At 49.3% G+C, this 20,471-nt stretch overlaps 1 protein-coding gene across 1 annotated transcript in view; it reads left to right on the forward strand.

Moving 5' to 3' along the window:
* Positions 1 to 20,471, forward strand: part of heatr1 (HEAT repeat containing 1) — a 74,034-nt gene that overhangs the window by 10,944 nt on the left and 42,619 nt on the right. Inside the window, exons 5-14 of the mRNA XM_079577485.1 lie at positions 660 to 1,048; positions 8,338 to 8,468; positions 8,544 to 8,634; positions 10,658 to 10,759; positions 14,313 to 14,427; positions 15,363 to 15,470; positions 16,383 to 16,481; positions 16,617 to 16,705; positions 17,626 to 17,825; positions 17,906 to 18,051. Coding sequence (XP_079433611.1) covers positions 660 to 1,048; positions 8,338 to 8,468; positions 8,544 to 8,634; positions 10,658 to 10,759; positions 14,313 to 14,427; positions 15,363 to 15,470; positions 16,383 to 16,481; positions 16,617 to 16,705; positions 17,626 to 17,825; positions 17,906 to 18,051 — 1,470 coding nt within the window. The remainder of the gene's footprint in view (positions 1 to 659; positions 1,049 to 8,337; positions 8,469 to 8,543; positions 8,635 to 10,657; positions 10,760 to 14,312; positions 14,428 to 15,362; positions 15,471 to 16,382; positions 16,482 to 16,616; positions 16,706 to 17,625; positions 17,826 to 17,905; positions 18,052 to 20,471) is intronic.

Consider the following 20,471-nt stretch of genomic DNA (forward strand, 5'->3'; position numbering starts at 1 on the left):
CTTTAGTCAAACTTTAGCCAAACTTTAGCCAAACTTTAGTCAAACTTTAGCTCAAACTTTAGCTCAAACTTTAGTCAAACTTTAGCTCAAACTTTAGCTCAAACTTTACCCAAACTTTAGTCAAACTTTAGTCAAACTTTAGTCAAACTTTAGTCAAACTTTAGCCAAACTTTAGCCAAACTTTAGCTAAACTTTAGCTCAAACTTTAGCCAAACTTTAGCCAAACTTTAGTCAAACTTTAGCCAAACTTTAGCTCAAACTTTAGCCAAACTTTAGTCAAACTTTAGCCAAACTTTAGCCAAACTTTAGCCAAACTTTAGCCAAACTTTAGCCAAACTTTAGCTAAACTTTAGCTCAAACTTTAGCTCAAACTTTAGCTCAAACTTTAGCCAAACTTTAGCTCAAACTTTAGCCAAACCTTAGCCAAACTTTAGCTCAAACCTTAGCCCAAACTTTAGCTCAAACTTTAGCCAAACTTTAGCCAAACCTTAGCCAAACTTTAGCCAAACTCTAGCCAAACTTTAGCTCAAACTTTAGCCAAACTTTAGCTCAAACTTTAGCCAAACCTTAGCCAAACTTTAGCCAAACTTTAGCCAAACTTTAGCCAAACTTTAGCCCAAACCTTAGCACAGGGGTTAACGTGTTCTTGTCTGTTCCAGGCGTTCTCCTCGCGGCCCGCGGCGCCTCCTCTCAGAGTCATCTTCTCGTTCTTCGCCTCCACGTTAGTCTCCGCCCTCGACTCCGCCCCCTCGGTCACGGACGCCATGATCACCAAGCTGCTGCCGTACGTCCAGCAGGGCCTGAAGTCTCCTCTGCTGGACTTCAGGGCCGGCTCCCTCATGGTCCTCTGCCAGCTCGCCGTGAAGGTCGTCATGGAGACGGCGCTGGTGCAGGCGCTGGCCTCGGCGCTGAGCAGGTCGCTCTGCAGGGGGCGCTCCGGAGCCCCTCAGGAGCCTCAGGAGCCCCAGGAGCCCGGGCTCCTCAGGGAGACTCTGGGAGCGCTCGTCGTTCTGCTGCAGAACCAGGAGCACGCGGCGCCCACCAACAAGTGAGGAGAACATCGTTATACATGTTTTATGTTTAGCCCCTTAACCTGAACCAAGCACTTTTTCTCCAGCTTTACCCCAATCGAAAAGCTTCTGGGAAAAAGGTGTGAAAATAGCAACAAAACTGAGACGAAAATGTGAAAAAAAAATGACAAAAAAATGACAAAAAAAAATGACAAAAAAATGACAAAAAATGACAAAAAATTGACAAAAAAATGACAAAAAAATTGACAAAAAAATGACAAAAAAATGACAAAAAATTGACAAAATATTGACAAAAAATTAACAAAAAATTGACAAAAAATTGACAAAAAATCGACAAAAAATCGACAAAAAATCGACAAAAAAAATGACAAAAAAGTGACAAAAAAATGACAAAAAATTTGACAAAAAACTGACGGAAAATTTAGAAAAAATTAGAAAAAAAAAGTAACAAAAAAGTCGAAAAAGACGAAAAACAGACGACTGCCCAACAAAAAAAGTGATGAATAACAATCGAAAGTTACGTATGTAACTACGGTTCTATGAATCCCGGATGACCGCCAGAGGCGGTGCTGTAAGCACTGAATGTTCCCTTCGCGCATGCGTAGTTCGAGTAATTAATACCAAATGAGTCACACCTGTGACCCTGGATGACGCCCCGGAGGTAATAAATCCCCCCGTCATCCGAGCCTCTGTTCCTAAAGAATCTTCTCGCGAAAACGCAAGGATTCTGAGTGACAGAGAAGCTCTGGCGGTCATCCGGGATTCATAGAACCGTAGTTACATACGTAACTTTCGTTCTATTTCATCCCTCCTGACCGCCAGAGGCGGTGCTGTAAGCACTGAATGACTAGTACCAGCTACGTCACGAGGAATCCTGAGCACCCACCTTACTCAGAGGATCCAGAAGGCCCCTGGAGGAGAGCACGGCCCAGAGGATGAGACGCCGCCACATTGACGTTGTAAAACCTCGTGAACGTGCTCGGGGAAGCCCATGACGCCGCAGCACAAATCGCATCCAATGGAACACCCCGAATAGCCGCCCAGGAAGTGGAGACACTCCTAGTCGAGTGGGCCTTCACCCCGATCGGCAAGGCGTGACCCTCCGCCTCGTAGGAATGACGGATTACATCCACTATCCAATGGGATAGACGTTGTTTAGACAGAGGGCGACCCAACTGAGGACCTCCATAACACACAAATAGTTGGTCCGAGCGTCTCAAACTCGCAGTTGCCGCAACGTATGCCTCCAGTGCCCTCACAGGGCACAAACAGCCAGACTCCTCCACAGCCACTCCGGAAGGCCGGAACCGTGCCAACTGCAATGGTCGGTTACAATGAGAACCGGATAACACCTTAGGCACAAATGCAGTGTTCGGCCATAAGGTAACACCGCTGCCATCCGGACTCCACCGGAGACAGGAGGGACTAACAGACAGAGCATGTAACTCACCAACCCTTTTAGCAGAGACAATAGCCAACAAAAAAGCAGTCTTACATGACAGCCACTTGAGCTCCGCTTGCGCCAAAGGCTCAAAAGGAGGACGGGAGAGCGCTTGGAGAACCACAGGCAGATCCCAGGCAGGTGACCGCGGGACCGATGGTGGGCGTAACCTGCGAGTCCCACGCAGAAAACGAGACACAAGGTTATGGCTCCCCACAGTACAACCATCAATCTCAGCATGATTAGTAGAGATCGCTGCCACATATACCTTAAGCGTGGAAGGAGAGCGACCCTCATCAAAGAGCGACTGCAGAAACTCCAGAATAGAGGACACTGAACACAGAGCCGGGTCCTCATCACGACCAGAACACCACCGGGAAAACAGACGCCATCTGTTATCATACTGCCGACGAGTAGAGGAGGCCCTGGCACTCAAAATGGTGTGCTGGACAGACGCCGGCAACCCAGTCAACTGTGACAAGGGCCCTGTAACGGCCAGACCCACAGCCGAAGACGAGGAGGGTCGGGATGCCAAATCTGCCCTCCCAACTGAGACAGCAGATCCCTCCTGTTCGGGAGACACCACGGGTTGCCGCGAATCAGACTTCGCAGCAGGGGGAACCACGGCCGTGCTGGCCAGAACGGGGCCACCAGCAACAACCTGTGACCCTCCCTCAGAACCCGCTGAAGAGTGGGCCAAATCAGTGGAAGGGGCGGAAAAGCGAACAGCAGGACCTGAGGCCACGGATGAGCCAACGCATCCTGACCCAGTGCACCCGATGCCCCCGTAAGAGAAAACCACAGCGGGCACTGAGTCGACTCCTTCGAGGCGAACAGGTCTACTTCCGCTCGACCAAAGAGGTCCCAAATCATGTGCATCACTTCGCTGTGAAGGGTCCACTCCCCCGGAGCAGATGACTGACGAGAGAGAGCGTCCGCTACCCGGTTGTGTTCCCCGGGCAGATACACCGCCCGCAGAGTGGCCAATCGAGGGGCCGCCCACACCAAAAGAGCTCTGGACGCGTCCAGAAGCGGTGCAGATCTGGTGCCCCCCTGATGGTTGATGTGGTAGACAGCTGCAGTGTTGTCTGTTCGGACGAGAACATGCCTGCCTACCAGGTGGGGCAGGAAACGCCGGAGAGCCAAGTGTACGGCGCGCAGCTCCAGCACATTTATGTGACTGGAGCGCTCCCTCGGACTCCAGCGCCCCTGGACGGCCCGGTGCTGCCACACAGCGCCCCAGCCCGTAGAGCAGGCGTCTGTGGTCACCACCTCCCTGCGACACACAACTACCCCCAAAGGGACACCCCTGGAGAGATAGGACCTGTCCCCCCACGGAGTCAGGGCACGGAGACATGTCCCTGTCACTGTGAGTCTGCAATGCCTGTGACGCCTGGGGTCCAGGCGAAACCCGTTGAGCCACCACTGTAGAGGACGCAGCGACAGCAGGCCCAAAGGTACAATGCGAGTGACAGATGTCAGCTTCCCTAACAACTGCAGGAAGGTGACGTAGGGGAACCGCCTGCCCAGCGTGAACTGACCGACCAACTGGAGGATGTCGTCTACTCTGCGAACCGATGGACGAGCCGCCATGGAAGTCGAGTCCAAAATCATCCCAAGAAAAGTTGTCGTCTGAGACGGGGACAGACAACTCTTCTCCAAGTTGACCTTGAGGCCCAACTGGGACACATGAGCCAGAAGGCGACCGGTCTCCCGAATCGCGACTGCACGAGAGGGGGCGCAGATGAGCCAATCGTCGAGATACGGCAGAATCTTCATTCCGGCGGCCTGCAGAGGAGAGAGGGCCGCCTTCACGCACCGAGTGAAAACCCTTGGGGAAAGCGAAAGGCCAAACGGAAGCACCCGGAACTGCCAATGGCGACCCCGATAGGCAAACCTGAGAAAGCACCTGTGCTCGACCGCAATGGGCACATGGAAGTAGGCATCGGAGAGGTCTATTGACGTGAACCAGTCCCCCCTCGCAATAGCCTGCAGAACCTCTGCCGTGGTCAGCATGTGAAAAGGCAGGACCTTCAGAAACCGATTGAGCCCCCTCAGATCCAAAATGGGACGGAAGCCGCCTGTTTTCTTTGGCACGAGGAAGTATGTTGAATAGTATCCCCTGGGTTGCAGCAGAGGATCTACTGCCTCGATTGCCCCCTTGGCCAGGAGGGCGGAAAGCTCCTGGTCCAGGGCTTGAGCCTTCACCGGGTCGCTGATCGTAGTCATCCTGACCCGGCGGGCAAATTGTGGCCGGCGTCGGAACTGTAGTCTGTAGCCATGGGTCAAAGTGGCAACCACCCATGGGTCTACAGCATGAGCAGCCCAGTAACTGAGCTGCTGATGGGAAAAGTGTCCGACGGCCGGCCTGTTGGCTTCACTGTCTAGCCCCACGGCCCCTAGGGGCCCCGGGGGGGCGGCGGCCAGAACCCGACACTCGGGCCTGCCCTCCTGAGCGGCGGACCGTGCCACGAAAGTCCCCACTGGTCCTCCGTGAAACATCACGAGGAGAAAAACCACCAGCCCGGGACCGAGGCTGCGAGCGGTCAGCGGGTTCAGTAACAAGGCGCCTCGGCCGCCGAGGAGGGGGGGGCTGCATAACCCGGCTGAGACCTGAAAGCTGCTGTCTCGTCTGTCGCGCTTGAACGGTCCGTTCCAAAGCCTCCAGGGCAGCCGAACCAAACATCTCTCCCGGTTCCACAGGAACACTGCGTAGGGTCCTACGGCATGTCTCAGTCAGCGTAGACTGAGCCAGCCAAACCTGCCGACGAGCCTGAACGAGGAAAGACATTACACGGCCCAGCTCCCTGGTCATCAGAGCAAACGCCTGCAGTGCCGCATCACTAAACCCGGTAGCAACCGCCACACCCCCCTCATCCTGCAAGGATGCAGAGAGGGCAAACAGGAGGTGCGCCAGCGAGTTACCAAGACGACCAGCCCGTGCCCCAGCACTGTAGGCCCTACAGAGGAGGTCATCAGTAGCGCGACATTGAACCCGTGGGCAACGAACATCACGACGCAGAGCCTCATCTGGTGACACGATGAGTGAAGCTATGGCAGGTTCAACCGCTGGCATGCGCTCCAAGCCTGCCTTTGCCGCCTCATGCATAGAAGCCAACACCCGACCATCCGCGGAGAGGTGCGAAAAAGCTCCTGGGTCGCGCCAGCATGCATTTAACTCCCTCAGATATTCCGACGATTGTGGGACAATAAAAGGGGCAGGAGCCTGTACGCGCCTGAAGAAGGCGCTCCCAGGAGCAGATTCTCCCGGCTGCGGAATATCCACCCGCAGCCGCCTCAAAGCCATGCACAAGACCTCCTGCATGGAGCTGTCTGCCGCCTCACTAGCTGTACTCTGAGTCGAAGAGCGCGATCCAGCCACAGACAATGGAGCCTCTCCGTCATCCCTAAAGCGAGAGGCTGAGGCCGCCAGAGACAAAACATCTTCAGAGAGACCGACATCCTCCACCTCCTCAACAACCTCTAACTCCCTATTCAAAGCAGGCATGGGCGGGGAAGAGAACCCAGCCCCAGCCAAGGGAGGATCCAAGCGATGTGACTGAAACAGGGACTTCATCACCGCTAACTCTGCAGACAACTGCTCAAACCTCATGGAAAGGCCTTCATCAGACCTCAACTGTTTCGACTCAGGCGCAGGCCCAATGGCTGTGGACTCACTCCGGCGTTTCGAACGTGCAGGGAGAGCCACCTGCCCAGAAGGAGGAAGGTCAGCACCATCTTGAGTGCGCAACTGCGCCAACCTAGCCAGCCTCACGGCCCGGGACATGTAACCGCAGTTCATGCAAGGATGATCCGACAGCGCCTCCCGAAGGTGGTCAGGTCCAAGGCAGGCAGGGCACAGGTCATGACCGTCATCTGCCTGGAGCGCCGTCCCACAAGCCACACAGCAATGTGAGCCATCCATCCTCGCAACCGTCTGCACCACACACGAGAGTGGGACGAGACGCCAAGCTCCAAGCTAAAATTGGGAGAGGGGGCGCGAACGCTACCGTCACCAATTATAGCGGAAAACACACCGGAAAAACACCGGTAGCAACGCAAACTACAGGCGCAAGACAGGCTAAAATTGGGAGAGGGGGCGCGAACGCTACCGTCACCAATTATAGCGAAAAAAAACAACCGGAAAAACACCGGTAGCCACGCAGACTGTAGGCGCAAAACAGGCTAAAAGTGGGAGAGGGGGCGCGAACGCTACCGTCACCAATTATAGCGAAGTAAAAAGAAAAAACTGCAAACTCAGGCAGCAAACCGGACTATCGGCAGAAAAAACAGGCTAAAATTGGGAGAGGGGGCGCGGACGCTACCGTCACCAATTATAGCGAAACAGTAAACGAAAAAGGCCACTCGGGTAACAATCCGGACTATACACAGAAAAAACAGGCTAAAGTTGGGAGAGGGGGCGCGAACGCTACCGTCACCAATGATAGCAAAACAACAAAAAAGACTAACACCGTTAGCCAACTCCACACTCCGGGAGCACAAAAGAACAACGACGGTGTGCACCAACACCAAACGCCGTGAGTTGGGAGAGGAGGCGCGAACGCTATCGTCACCAACAACACTCAAATATACCTACAGAAAATAGCGAAGATCCAACTGTCGCAGCCCAAGGAGGACGGTCCACCGCTACTCCAGCCAGATTCGACGACAGGGCATCCAGCGACAGCGAAAAACTCCAAAAACGAACGGCTAAAGCCACGTTGTTCGAACCACACGCGAGAAGAAAAAAGGAACAGAGGCTCGGATGACGGGGGGATTTATTACCTCCGGGGCGTCATCCAGGGTCACAGGTGTGACTCATTTGGTATTAATTACTCGAACTACGCATGCGCGAAGGGAACATTCAGTGCTTACAGCACCGCCTCTGGCGGTCAGGAGGGATGAAATAGAACTGATAATCTGAGGAAAAAGATCAATCTAGTTTTGTAGGTCTTAGCTTTCAGATGAGGCGTTTCACTGGCCGACAGGATTTGGGTAAAGCTGAACTGGAGGCGGGAGTTAAGAGGTTAAGAATGTTCTGTGTTTCAGATGCTTTGGCTGAGTTTGTGACTTCGTTATGAAAATCTATCATTTCTCATGTTGTTTTCACACTGACGGCCGCTAGAGGGCGCTGCAGGCTGGTGTATCCATAGATCTCATATAATAAAGAGGGGGTATTGTGTTTTTGTCAGTCCCATAGCACCAGTCTATATCACACTACAATGATGACAAACCTTCTGTCGGTCTGTAAATGCAGTAAATTAGAATAACTGCCTTGTATAAAATGTCTCTCTCAAAATGGCTGTAGTGAATGTCTTGAAATAGGCCTCTGTCTCTTTAAGAACCTCTGAGCCTTTAGACACGCCCCCTCCACACGCTGTCTGTGGCATCAGTGGGGAGGGGGTTCTGCTGAGGAGCAGTGGTTGGTTACTCGGCTGGTGACCAAAGCTCGGAGGCGTCTCCAGGAGGTGGGGGCGTTCCTAGGAGGACTCAGGCAAACCTATCCCTAAAATGGCCGCCATCAGAGTTTTTACAGATTACTCAGAAATACGTGAATGTGCCAAGGCAACACTTCAGCCATGTTTTTAATGAGGGAGTGACAGAATAACATGATGGAAAGCTTGAAACCCCCCCTTTAAAATGCACCAAAACATTAGATTACATTGCACTGGGTTAGAAGGGACAGTCACAAGATGGCCGCCGGTCTGATATCTGTGGGTGTGTCTGCTTCAAACTGACTCTTTAATCTGAAGTTTTAAAGTTGTTTGTGAGTGTGACGTCAGAGGGGGCGGGGCTGAGGGAACGTCGTTTATGAAAGTATGAAATGAGATAAACAGGAAGTGACTCTAAAGCGTTCTGTTCCAGGGCTCTGGCTCGGCTCTGCTCGGTCCAGGACCTGGTTTCTTCTCTGGAGGCCATGGCTCAGACTCACGACGTGGCCCCGCTGCTGCGCCACCTGCTGCCGCACCTGCTGAACTGCAGCTTCCACAGCTCGGGTGAGTCTGGAGCTCCCGCAGACCTAAAGGTTATTAAAGTTATTAAAGTTATTAAGGTGATAAACATCTGCGCAGACTCTGAGGCCTCCAGCGCTGCAGCCGAGCTCCTCCAGAACCTGCTGAGCTCCGTCCCTCTGAGTGCCGAGCTGCAGCTCAGCCTCGCCGGGTAAGAACACGCCGTAACTGTCCTGCTTTAGCTTCTACTTTAGCTCAAACCTTAGCTCAAGCTTTAGCCAAACCTTAGCTCAAGCTTTAGCTCAAACATTAGCTCAAGCTTTAGCCAAACCTTAGCTCAAGCTTTAGCCAAACCTTAGCTCAAGCTTTAGCCAAACCTTAGCTCAAGCTTTAGCCAGACTTTAGCTCAAACATTAGCTCAAACTTTAGCCAAACCTTAGCTCAAGCTTTAGCCAAACCTTAGCTCAAGCTTTAGCCAAACCTTAGCCAAACTTTAGCTCAAGCTTTAGCTCAAACATTAGCTCAAACTTTAGCCAAACTTTAGCTCAAACTTTAGCTCAAACATTAGCTCAAGCTTTAGCTCAAACTTTAGCCAAACTTTAGCCAAACCTTAGCTCAAGCTTTAGCTCAAACTTTAGCTCAAACTTTAGCCAAACTTTAGCTCAAACTTTAGCTCAAACTTTAGCTCAAACTTTAGCCAAACTTTAGCTCAAACTTTAGCTCAAACTTCAGCTCAAACCTTAGCCAAACTTTAGCCAAACTTTAGCTCAAACTTTAGCTCAAACTTTAGCCAAACTTTAGCCAAACTTTAGCTCAAACTTTAGCCAAACTTTAGCTCAAACTTTAGCTCAAACTTTAGCTCAAACTTTAGCTCAAACTTTAGATCAAACTTTAGCTCAAACTTTAGCTCAAACTTTAGCTCAAACTTTAGCTCAAACTTTAGATCAAACTTTAGCTCAAACTTTAGCCAAACTTTAGCTCAAACTTTAGCTCAAACTTTAGCTCAAACTTTAGATCAAACTTTAGCTCAAACTTTAGCCAAACTTTTAAGTCCCGAGACCCGAGAGTTTGTCTGGTGCAGTTTATAATTGTTGTTGCTGTTTGGGATCAGTAGGACCTAATAAGTATAATCACTAACATGTGATGTTGTACAGGAAGTATGTGAGGACAGTGGGTCCGTCAGAACCTCATGAAATATCATTTGCTGTTCAGGCCCAGAAGGTCCTAATGAGTCAAAATCAAAGTTTCAGCTTAATATAATAAGTAGTTAAGGTTAAAGGTTAAATTCTCCAGGTTCAGAATGATCTGCAGCCCATATTTACTTAGATTTAGTAAAAGTTGTGTTTTTCAGGCGATGAGAGCCAAAACTGGTATCGGTTCCGTATCGGATATTTGTAGCCGATACCCAATATCGGATTGTTTCCGGTGTCGCTTCCGATGTCGAATATCAGTATCGGATCGTGAAAAAAATACAAATATACAAAAAATAAAATAAACTCTACATCTGAGACAGATGGCTCATAGAGGCGGGGCTAAATAGGCTAGCTATAGCACGCTAGCTATATTGTTTATTTCTACCACAATATAATATAATATATAATATACCACTTAGTATTTTAGTAAGATTTACAACTGTACAACATGACTCTGCAAATGTGCCACAATAACTATTTACAGCTGTAAACCGTGTAAACAGTCCCAGGTTTAACCACATGGTCGAATAAATAACGTTATATCCGATGTCCTCAGACCAGTGCTTCACAGTCACTGATGTCTCGCGGCGACAATTACTAAAACATGTCACATTTTAATCCCACATGATGAAGAGACAGTGTTGGACATAAATAAATGTCTTTTATTCATATAACTTGGATAGATTTTTTCCTGGATCTTTTTTCTTTGGAGAACTGGTGTAGGAGGATTCATCGTCTTCTCACTGACATCGGTGTAGTGTTATGATCTCACCACCAGATGGCGTGGGCAGAGTCCCCACATGTGGCCAACGGGTCAAACATGGACAAATGTGACAAGAGGCAGAAATGTGATGTCCTGGTGTGAGCTCACAGGGTCTCAGGAGGTTAAACTTTAGATTTATTTTATCAGAGCAGAGTGGTTTCATCCCTGACAGTTTCACGGCTCAAAGGGAGAAATCTGAAACATTAACGACCAGATGGAGCTTTTAGAATTGTTGTCACACCTCTGTCCTCACGGCGCCCCCTGCTGTTTGTCTGCAGGCGGCTCCTGGACCTGTACCTGTCCCAGGACGCGCTCGAGGAGGAGGAGCTCGAGGAGTTGAACCGGAGACTGCAGCCTGTGATCCGGGTCCTCGAGGCAAAGTGAGTCTGTCTGTGAGCGCCCCCTGTGTGTCTCCTGTGGTACTGACTCGTGAGCGCCCCCTGTCTGTCTCCTGTGGTTCTGCCTCGTGAGCGCCCCCTGTCTGTCTCCTAGCTCAAACTTTAGCTCAAACTTTAGCTCAAACTTTAGCTCAACTTTAGCCACACTTTAGCCAAACATTAGCTCAAACTTTAGCTCAACTTTAGCCACACTTTAGCCACACTTTAGCTCAAACTTTAGCCAAACTTTAGCTCAACTTTAGCCACACTTTAGCCACACTTTAGCCACACTTTAGCTCAACTTTAGCCAAACTTTAGCTCAACTTTAGCCAAACTTTAGCCAAACTTTAGCCACACTTTAGCTCAACTTTAGCCACACTTTAGCCACACTTTAGCAAAACTTTAGCCAAACTTTAGCCACACTTTAGCTCAACTTTAGCCACACTTTAGCCAAACTTTAGCCACACTTTAGCCACACTTTAGCCACACTTTAGCCAAACTTTAGCCAAACCTTAGCCACACTTTAGCTCAACTTTAGCCAAACTTTAGCCAAACTTTAGCCACACTTTAGCTCAACTTTAGCCACACTTTAGCCACACTTTAGCCAAACTTTAGCCAAACTTTAGCCACACTTTAGCTCAACTTTAGCCACACTTTAGCCACACTTTAGCCACACTTTAGCCAAACTTTAGCCAAACTTTAGCTCAACTTTAGCCACACTTTAGCCACACTTTAGCCACACTTTAGCCAAACTTTAGCCAAACTTTAGCTCAACTTTAGCCACACTTTAGCTCAACTTTAGCCACACTTTAGCCAAACTTTAGCCAAACTTTAGCCAAACTTTAGCCACACTTTAGCTCAACTTTAGCCACACTTTAGCCACACTTTAGCCAAACTTTAGCCACACTTTAGCCAAACTTTAGCCACACTTTAGCTCAACTTTAGCCACACTTTAGCCACACTTTAGCCAAACTTTAGCCACACTTTAGCTCAACTTTAGCCACACTTTAGCCACACTTTAGCCACACTTTAGCCACACTTTAGCTCAACTTTAGCCACACTTTAGCTCAACTTTAGCCACACTTTAGCCACACTTTAGCCACACTTTAGCTCAACTTTAGCCACACTTTAGCCACACTTTAGCTCAACTTTAGCCACACTTTAGCCACACTTTAGCTCAACTTTAGCCACACTTTAGCTCAACTTTAGCCACACTTTAGCCAAACTTTAGCCACACTTTAGCTCAACTTTAGCCAAACTTTATACTGTTATACTGACTCGTGAGCGCCCCCTCTGTCTCCTGTGGTTCTGTCTCGTGAGCGCCCCCTCTGTCTCCTGTTATACTGACTCGTGAGCGCCCCCTCTGTCTCCTGTGGTTCTGTCTCGTGAGCGCCCCCTCTGTCTCCTGTTATACTGACTCGTGAGCGCCCCCTCTGTCTCCTGTTATACTGACTCCTGAGCGCCCCCTCTGTCTCCTGTGGTTCTGACTCGTGAGCGCCCCCTCTGTCTCCTGTGGTTCTGTCTCGTGAGCGCCCCCTGTGTGTCTCCTAGCTCAAACTTTAGCTCAAACTTTAGCTCAAACTTTAGCTCAAACTTTAGCTCAAACTTTAGCTCAACTTTAGCCCAAACTTTAGCCCAAACTTTAGCCAAACTTTAGCCACACTTTAGCCAAACATTAGCTCAAACTTTAGCTCAACTTTAGCCACACTTTAGCCAAACTTTAGCTCAACTTTAGCCAAACTTTAGCCAAACATTAGCTCAACTTTAGCCAAACTTTAGCCAAACTTTAGCCACACTTTAGCCACACTTTAGCCAAACTTTAGCCAATATTTAGCTCAAACTTTAGCCAAACTTTAGCTCAAACTTTAGCTCAAACTTTAGCCACACTTTAGCCACACTTTAGCCACACTTTAGCCAAACTTTAGCTCAAACTTTAGTCAAACTTTAGCCAAACTTTAGCTCAAACTTTAGCCACACTTTAGCCAAACTTTAGCCAAACATTAGCTCAACTTTAGCCAAACTTTAGCTCAAACTTTATACTGTTATACTGACTCGTGAGCGCCCCCTCTGTCTCCTGTTATACTGACTCGTGAGCGCCCCCTCTGTCTCCTGTGGTTCTGACTCGTGAGCGCCCCCTGTGTGTCTCCTAGCTCAAACTTTAGCTCAAACTTTAGCTCAAACTTTAGCCCAAACTTTAGCCCAAACTTTAGCCAAACTTTAGCCACACTTTAGCCAAACATTAGCTCAAACTTTAGCTCAACTTTAGCCACACTTTAGCCAAACTTTAGCTCAACTTTAGCCAAACTTTAGCCACACTTTAGCCAAACTTTAGCTCAACTTTAGCTCAACTTTAGCCAAACTTTAGCCAAACATTAGCCACACTTTAGCCAAACATTAGCTCAAACTTTAGCTCAACTTTAGCCACACTTTAGCCAAACTTTAGCTCAACTTTAGCTCAACTTTAGCCAAACTTTAGCCAAACATTAGCTCAACTTTAGCTCAAACTTTAGCCAAACTTTAGCCAAACTTTAGCTCAAACTTTAGCCACACTTTAGCCAAACTTTAGCCAATATTTAGCTCAAACTTTAGCCAAACTTTAGCTCAAACTTTAGCTCAAACTTTAGCTCAAACTTTAGCTCAAACTTTAGCCAAACTTTAGCCAAACATTAGCTCAAACTTTAGCTCAAACTTTAGCCAAACTTTAGCCAAACTTTAGCTCAAACTTTAGCTCAAACTTTAGCCAAACTTTAGCCAAACTTTAGCCAAACTTTAGCCAAACTTTAGCCAAACTTTAGCCAAACTTCAGCTCAAACTTTAGCTCAAACTTTAGCCAAACTTTAGCCAAACTTTAGCCAAACTTTAGCTCAAACTTTAGCCAAACTTTAGCCAAACTTTAGCTCAAACTTTAGCCACACTTTAGCCAAACATTAGCTCAAACTTTAGCCACACTTTAGCCAAACATTAGCTCAAACTTTAGCCAAACTTTAGCTCAAACTTTAGCCAAACTTTAGCTCAAACTTTAGCCAAACTTTAGCCAAACTTTAGCCACACTTTAGCCACACTTTAGCCACACTTTAGCTCAAACTTTAGCCACACTTTAGCCAAACTTTAGCCAATATTTAGCTCAAACTTTAGCCAAACTTTAGCTCAAACTTTAGCTCAAACTTTAGCTCAAACTTTAGCTCAAACTTTAGCCAAACTTTAGCCAAACATTAGCTCAAACTTTAGCTCAAACTTTAGCCAAACTTTAGCCAAACTTTAGCTCAAACTTTAGCTCAAACTTTAGCCAAACTTTAGCCAAACTTTAGCCAAACTTTAGCCAAACTTTAGCCAAACTTTAGCCAAACTTCAGCTCAAACTTTAGCTCAAACTTTAGCCAAACTTTAGCCAAACTTTAGCTCAAACTTTAGCCAAGCTTTAGCCAAACTTTAGCTCAAACTTTATACTGTTATACTGACTCGTGAGCGCCCCCTCTGTCTCCTGTGGTACTGACTCGTGAGCGCCCCCTCTGTGTCCTGTGGTACTGACTCGTGAGCGCCCCCTCTGTCTCTCTCAGGTACAGCGAGTCTCTGGACCGGACTTTGTCGTCTCGAGTTTCTGAACTGGACGAGGAACAAAAGCCTCGGTTTCATCGACTCCTGAGTCTGACGGCGACGAGCGGGAAGTTCCAGGTACTCTCAGCTTCAGATTTAAGGCGAGACGCTGCAGGTGAAGAGGGGAAAAATAAATGTAGAGATGTCAATTTGAAACTTTTGCTGAACATCACAGATATAAATATGAGAAAAAAATCTATTGCATTTTTTCTGTCATTTTATGTTTTCACTAAAAAATAAGGCATTTTGAGCATTAAAATGACCAAAATCAAAATAATGAATTGATCCAGATTAAATGTTATGGTTTTATTTTATTGACATATTAGTAACTAAGATTTTTTCAGAGGATTTTGGATATTTTGTTTAGTTTTTCAATAAACTAATCATCAGTGAAAAAATCTGTAAAAACTCAAATTCCGCCTGTTTTTTTGGTTTCAAAGCTGAATAAATCAGGCTAGGAATTAGATATTAAAAAATCCCTCTGAAAAAACCTTCAGAATGTTGTTGTGTCTCAGCCTGTAAAGTGTGGAGTCTGTGGGAGCTTCTATAAGGGCTCAGGCTCTGCCCGAGTGCGGCTTCTCTCATTCAGAGAAAACCAGCCCTGAAGTTTTGTAGCGAGTGCGCATGCTCGGCCCGTTCTTCCACTTTTCCGCTCCAGCGTCTCGTAGGAGGAAAAACACCATATTTGGGTGAAAGCGTCATCACGGGGCCCCTTAGCAGGACACGTGGATGTCAAATCTGTCAATATTTATGAATGAAAACCCGCGGGAAAGACGGCCTTTCTACTTCCGGGTCGCCCCCACCTCGCAGACAAAACATCATAAAATAAACATCATCATTTTTATATCTGACATGAAAACTAAGATGTAAAGGGAGGAAAACAGATACAAATCTCCACTTCCACTACTGCGGGAAACATCAGTACTTTCACCTAAAGTGTCTCGCCTTAAAGAATAAAACAGAGTCTGAGCGTCAGAATCTCCTTAAATCCTTAAATCCTGTTTTTGTTCCAGGTTTTGGGAGACTCGGACTCGTCGCTGCTCCTCAGTCTGGTTCATCCTCAGGCTTCGCTCCGAGTCTTGGCTCTGGAGCAGCTGCAGCTCTCGCTCTCCTCAGGACAGGTCTGTGTCACTCATGTATATATAACAAGGCCGTGGGAGCTGCAGCACCCCCTGGCGGATAGTTTGTGAACTGCAGGCAATATCAACCCCTTAACTCCCACCTGAACCGAGCACATGTTCTCCAGCTTTACCCCAGTCCAAAAGCTTCTGGAAAAAAGGTGTGAAAATAGAAACAAAACGGAGACGAAAATGTGAAAAAAGTGAGAAAAAAACAGACGAAAAAGTGACAAAAATTTGACGAAAAATTGAGAAAAAATGGACACAAAAAAATTCGAAAAAAGTGACGTAAATGTGACAAAAAATTTACACAAAAGTGAGAAAAAATTGACGAAAAAATGGAAATAATTAGACGAAAAAGTGAGAAAAAAAGTAAGAAAAATTGACGAAAAATTTGACAAAAAATTGAGAAAAAATTTGAAAAAATTGACTTTTTTTTTTTACATGGACGAAAAAGTGATAAGAATTTGACAAAAAAATTCAAATAATTTGACGAAAAAGTGAGAAAAAAGTGAGAAAAATTTGACTGCCCAACAAAAAAAGTGATGAAAATAAATCTGACGTGAGGAAAAAGATCCATTTAGTTTTGTAGGTCTTTCAAATGAGGCGTTACACTGGCCTACAGGATTTGGGTAAAGCTGAACTGGAGAAAATGCTCTCGGTTCAGGCGGGAGTTAAGAGGTTAATAAACAGGATTTATGCACAGAAAAAGTATTTTGGGGGTACATTTTGTCCCTCAGCGCCCCCTAACTAAAACATCTTCCCACGGCTCTGATATATAATAAATATAATATATGTACTTTAATCATATAATCATGTGATCTGATCAAACTAACTGAGATCCAGAATAACACCACATATTAGAACCTGTGACGTGTTCAGGGACAGTCTGACCTGTTATTGTGGTGCGTTCAGGGAGCGTCTGTGGATGTGGAGTTTGTGAAGAGCTCCGTGTTTGAGCGGCTGAAGGATGACGATCCCAGTGTGGCGTCTGCGGCCCTGAGCGTACTTCAGGTACTGCAGATACTTCAAATACTTCAAATACTCCCTCTGTACCTCTGAGTGGTACTGCAGATACTTCAAATACTGCAAATACTCGCTCTGTACCTCTGAGTGTGGCGTATTTATCCGGGCTTGGTGTTGGTGCAGCTGCTGTTGGACTCGGTGGATCCTGAAGAGGCCGTGTCTGCGCTGCTGTCGCTGCTGCTCAGAGCTCAGGATTCCTGCGCTGCCGACTGGTCAGTGAACTCACCCCGGCCCTGATCAACCTCAGATCAAACCCAACAACTGCCCCCCCCCCTAACAACTGCCCCTCCCCCAACTCCTCCCACTCTAACTCCTCCCTCTCTAACTCCTCCATCTCCTCCCACTCTAACCCTGCCCCTCTAACCTCTGCTCCTCCCTCTCTAACTCCTCCCACTCTAACTCCCCCCTCTAACCTCTGCTCCTCCCTCTCTAACCCCTCCCTCTCTAACTCCTCCCCTTCTAACTCCTCCAACTCCTCCCCCTCTAACCCCTGCCCCTCCCTCTCTAACTCCTCCCTCTCTAACTCCTCCCTCTCTAACTCCTCCCTCTCTAACGCCTCCCCCTCTAACCCCTGCCCCTCCCACTGTAACCTCTGCTCCTCCCTCTCTAACTCCTCCCTCTCTAACTCCTCCCTCTCTAACTCCTCCCTCTCTAACCCCTCCCACTCTAACCCTGCCCTCCCTCTCTAACTCCTCCCTCTCTAACCCCTCCCACTCTAACTCCTCCCTCTCTAACCCCTCCCTCTCTATCTCCTCCCTCTCTATCTCCTCCCTCTCTAACTCCTCCCCTCTCTAACTCCTCCCACTCTAACTCCTCCCACTCTAACTCCTCCCTCTCCATCTCCTCCCACTCTAACCCCTGCCCCTCTAACCCCTGCCCCTCCCACTGTAACCTCTGCTCCTCCCTCTCTAACTCCTCCCACTCTAACCCCTGCTCCTCCCTCTCTAACTCCTCCCTCTCTAACTCCTCCCTCTCTAACCCTGCCCTCCCTCTCTAACCCCTCCCTCTCTAACCCCTCCCACTCTAACTCCTCCCACTCTAACTCCTCCCTCTCTAACTCCTCCCTCTCTAACCCCTCCCTCTCTAACTCCTCCCTCTCTAACCCCTGTGCCTCCTGCCTCCCCCCCCTCAGGACTCCCGTAGCCGAGGCCGCGGTGCGTTCGCTGTCCCTCCTCTCCGCCGGGCGTTCGGACGCTGACCGCCTGCTCTTCAGGCTCCTCCCCCTCGCGGTGCCTTCAGGGACCTCGGGCTCGGTCCGGTCTCACCTGGCCCTGAGTCTGTCCCAGAGTCCGGTCCTGGAGCAGCACCCGCTCACGGCCGGATGGAGATCAGGTACGGCTCCGCAGGTGCTCCTCGGGTCACACGGCCGCTCCTCACCGTGTTCTCCTGTAACGTGTGCTGTTCCCCCCCAGCCCTGGAGGAGGCGCTGCAGTCCGGACCTGACCGGGACCCCGGACCTGACCGGGACCCAGACCGAGCCCTGGTCCTGGTCCAGACTCTGGTCCAGACTCTGAGCTCTAACCTGGAGAACATGGAGACCTTCAGCCGCCGCCACACGGTCAGTAAGCCCCGCCCCCAACACTCTATCCACCAATCAGAGAGAGACACGGTCAGTAAGCCCCGCCCCACACGCTCTATCCACCAATCAGAGAGAGACACGGTCAGTAAGCCCCTCCCCAAACACTCTATCCACTAATCAGAGAGAGACACGGTCAGTAAGCCCCGCCCCACACGCTCTATCCACCAATCAGAGAGAGACACGGTCAGTAAGCCCCGCCCCACACGCTCTATCCACTAATCAGAGAGAGACACGGTCAGTAAGCCCCGCCCCCAACACTCTATCCACTAATCAGAGAGAGACACGGTCAGTAAGCCCCGCCCCCAACACTCTATCCACTAATCAGAGAGAGACACGGTCAGTAAGCCCCGCCCCACACGCTCTGTAAGCCCCGCCCCACACGGTCAGTAAGCCCCGCCCCCAAACGCTCTATCCACTAATCAGAGAGAGACTCGGTCAGTAAGCCCCGCCCCCAACACTCTATCCACTAATCAGAGAGAGACTCGGTCAGTAAGCCCCGCCCCCAACACTCTATCCACTAATCAGAGACACGGTCAGTAAGCCCCGCCCCAAACACTCTATCCACTAATCAGAGAGAGACACGGTCAGTAAGCCCCGCCCCCAACACTCTATCCACTAATCAGAGAGACACGGTCAGTAAGCCCCGCCCCACACACTCTATCCACCAATCAGAGAGAGACACGGTCAGTAAGCCCCGCCCCCAACACTCTATCCACCAATCAGAGAGAGACACGGCCAGTAAGCCCCGCCCCCAACACTCTATCCACCAATCAGAGAGTGACACGCTCAGTAAGCCCCGCCCCCAACACTCTATCCTCCAATTAGAGAGAGACACGGTCAGTAAGCCCCGCCCCACACGCTCTATCCACTAATCAGAGAGTGACACGGTCAGTAAGCCCCGCCCCACACACTCTATCCACTAATCAGAGAGAGACTCGGACACGAAGCCCCGCCCCAAACACTCTGTCCATCAATCAGAGAGAGACACGGTCAGTAAGCCCCGCCCCAAACACTCTGTCCACCAATCAGAGAGAGACACGGTCAGTAAGCCCCGCCCCAAACACTCTATCCACCAATCAGAGAGAGACACGGTCAGTAAGCCCCGCCCCACACGCTCTATCCACTAATCAGAGAGAGACACGGTCAGTAAGCCCCGCCCCAAACACTCTATCCACCAATCAGAGAGAGACACGGTCTGTAAGCCCCGCCCCAAACACTCTATCCACCAATCAGAGAGAGACACGGTCAGTAAGCCCCGCCCCACACGCTCTATCCACTAATCAGAGAGAGACTCGGTCAGTAAGCTCCGCCCCACACGCTCTATCCACTAATCAGAGAGAGACACGGTCAGTAAGCTCCGCCCCACACGCTCTATCCACTAATCAGAGAGAGACACGGTCAGTAAGCCCCGCCCCACACGCTCTATCCACTAATCAGAGAGAGACACGGTCAGTAAGCTCCGCCCCACACGCTCTATCCACTAATCGGAGATAGACACGGTCAGTAAGCCCCGCCCCAAACGCTCTATCCACTAATCGGAGATAGACACGGTCAGTAAGCCCCGCCCCAAACACTCTATCCACTAATCAGAGAGAGACACGGTCAGTAAGCCCCGCCCCCAACACTCTATCCACCAATTAGAGAGACACGGTCAGTAAGCCCCGCCCCACACCCTCTATCCACCAACCAGAGAGTGACACGGTCAGTAAGCCCCGCCCCACACGCTCTATCCACTAATCAGAGAGAGACACGGTCAGTAAGCCCCGCCCCACACGCTCTATCCACTAATCAGAGAGAGACACGGTCAGTAAGCCCCGCCCCACACACTCTATCCACTAATGAGAGAGAGACACGGTCAGTAAGCCCCGCCCCAAACGCTCTATCCACTAATGAGAGAGAGACACGGTCAGTAAGCCCCGCCCCACACGCTCTATCCACTAATGAGAGAGAGACACGGTCAGTAAGCCCCGCCCCACACACTCTATCCACTAATGAGAGAGAGACACGGTCAGTAAGCCCCGCCCCCAACACTCTATCCACTAATGAGAGAGAGACACGGTCAGTAAGCCCCGCCCCAACACTCTATCCACCAATCAGAGAGAGACACGGTCAGTAAGCCCCGCCCCAAAAGCTCTATCCACCAATCAGAGAGAGACTCGGTCAGTAAGCCCCGCCCCAAAAGCTCTATCCACCAATCAGAGAGAGACTCGGTCAGTAAGCCCCGCCCCCAACACTCTATCCACCAATCAGAGAGAGACACGGTCTGTAAGCCCCGCCCCACACGCTCTATCCACTAATCAGGGAGTGACACGGTCAGTAAGCCCCGCCCCCAACACTCTATCCACCAATCAGAGAGAGACACGGTCTGTAAGCCCCGCCCCAAACACTCTATCCACTAA

This window comes from Gobius niger, assembly GCF_951799975.1.
Source record: "Gobius niger genome assembly, chromosome: 19".
In the NCBI taxonomy this organism is placed as follows: Eukaryota; Metazoa; Chordata; class Actinopteri; order Gobiiformes; family Gobiidae; genus Gobius; species Gobius niger.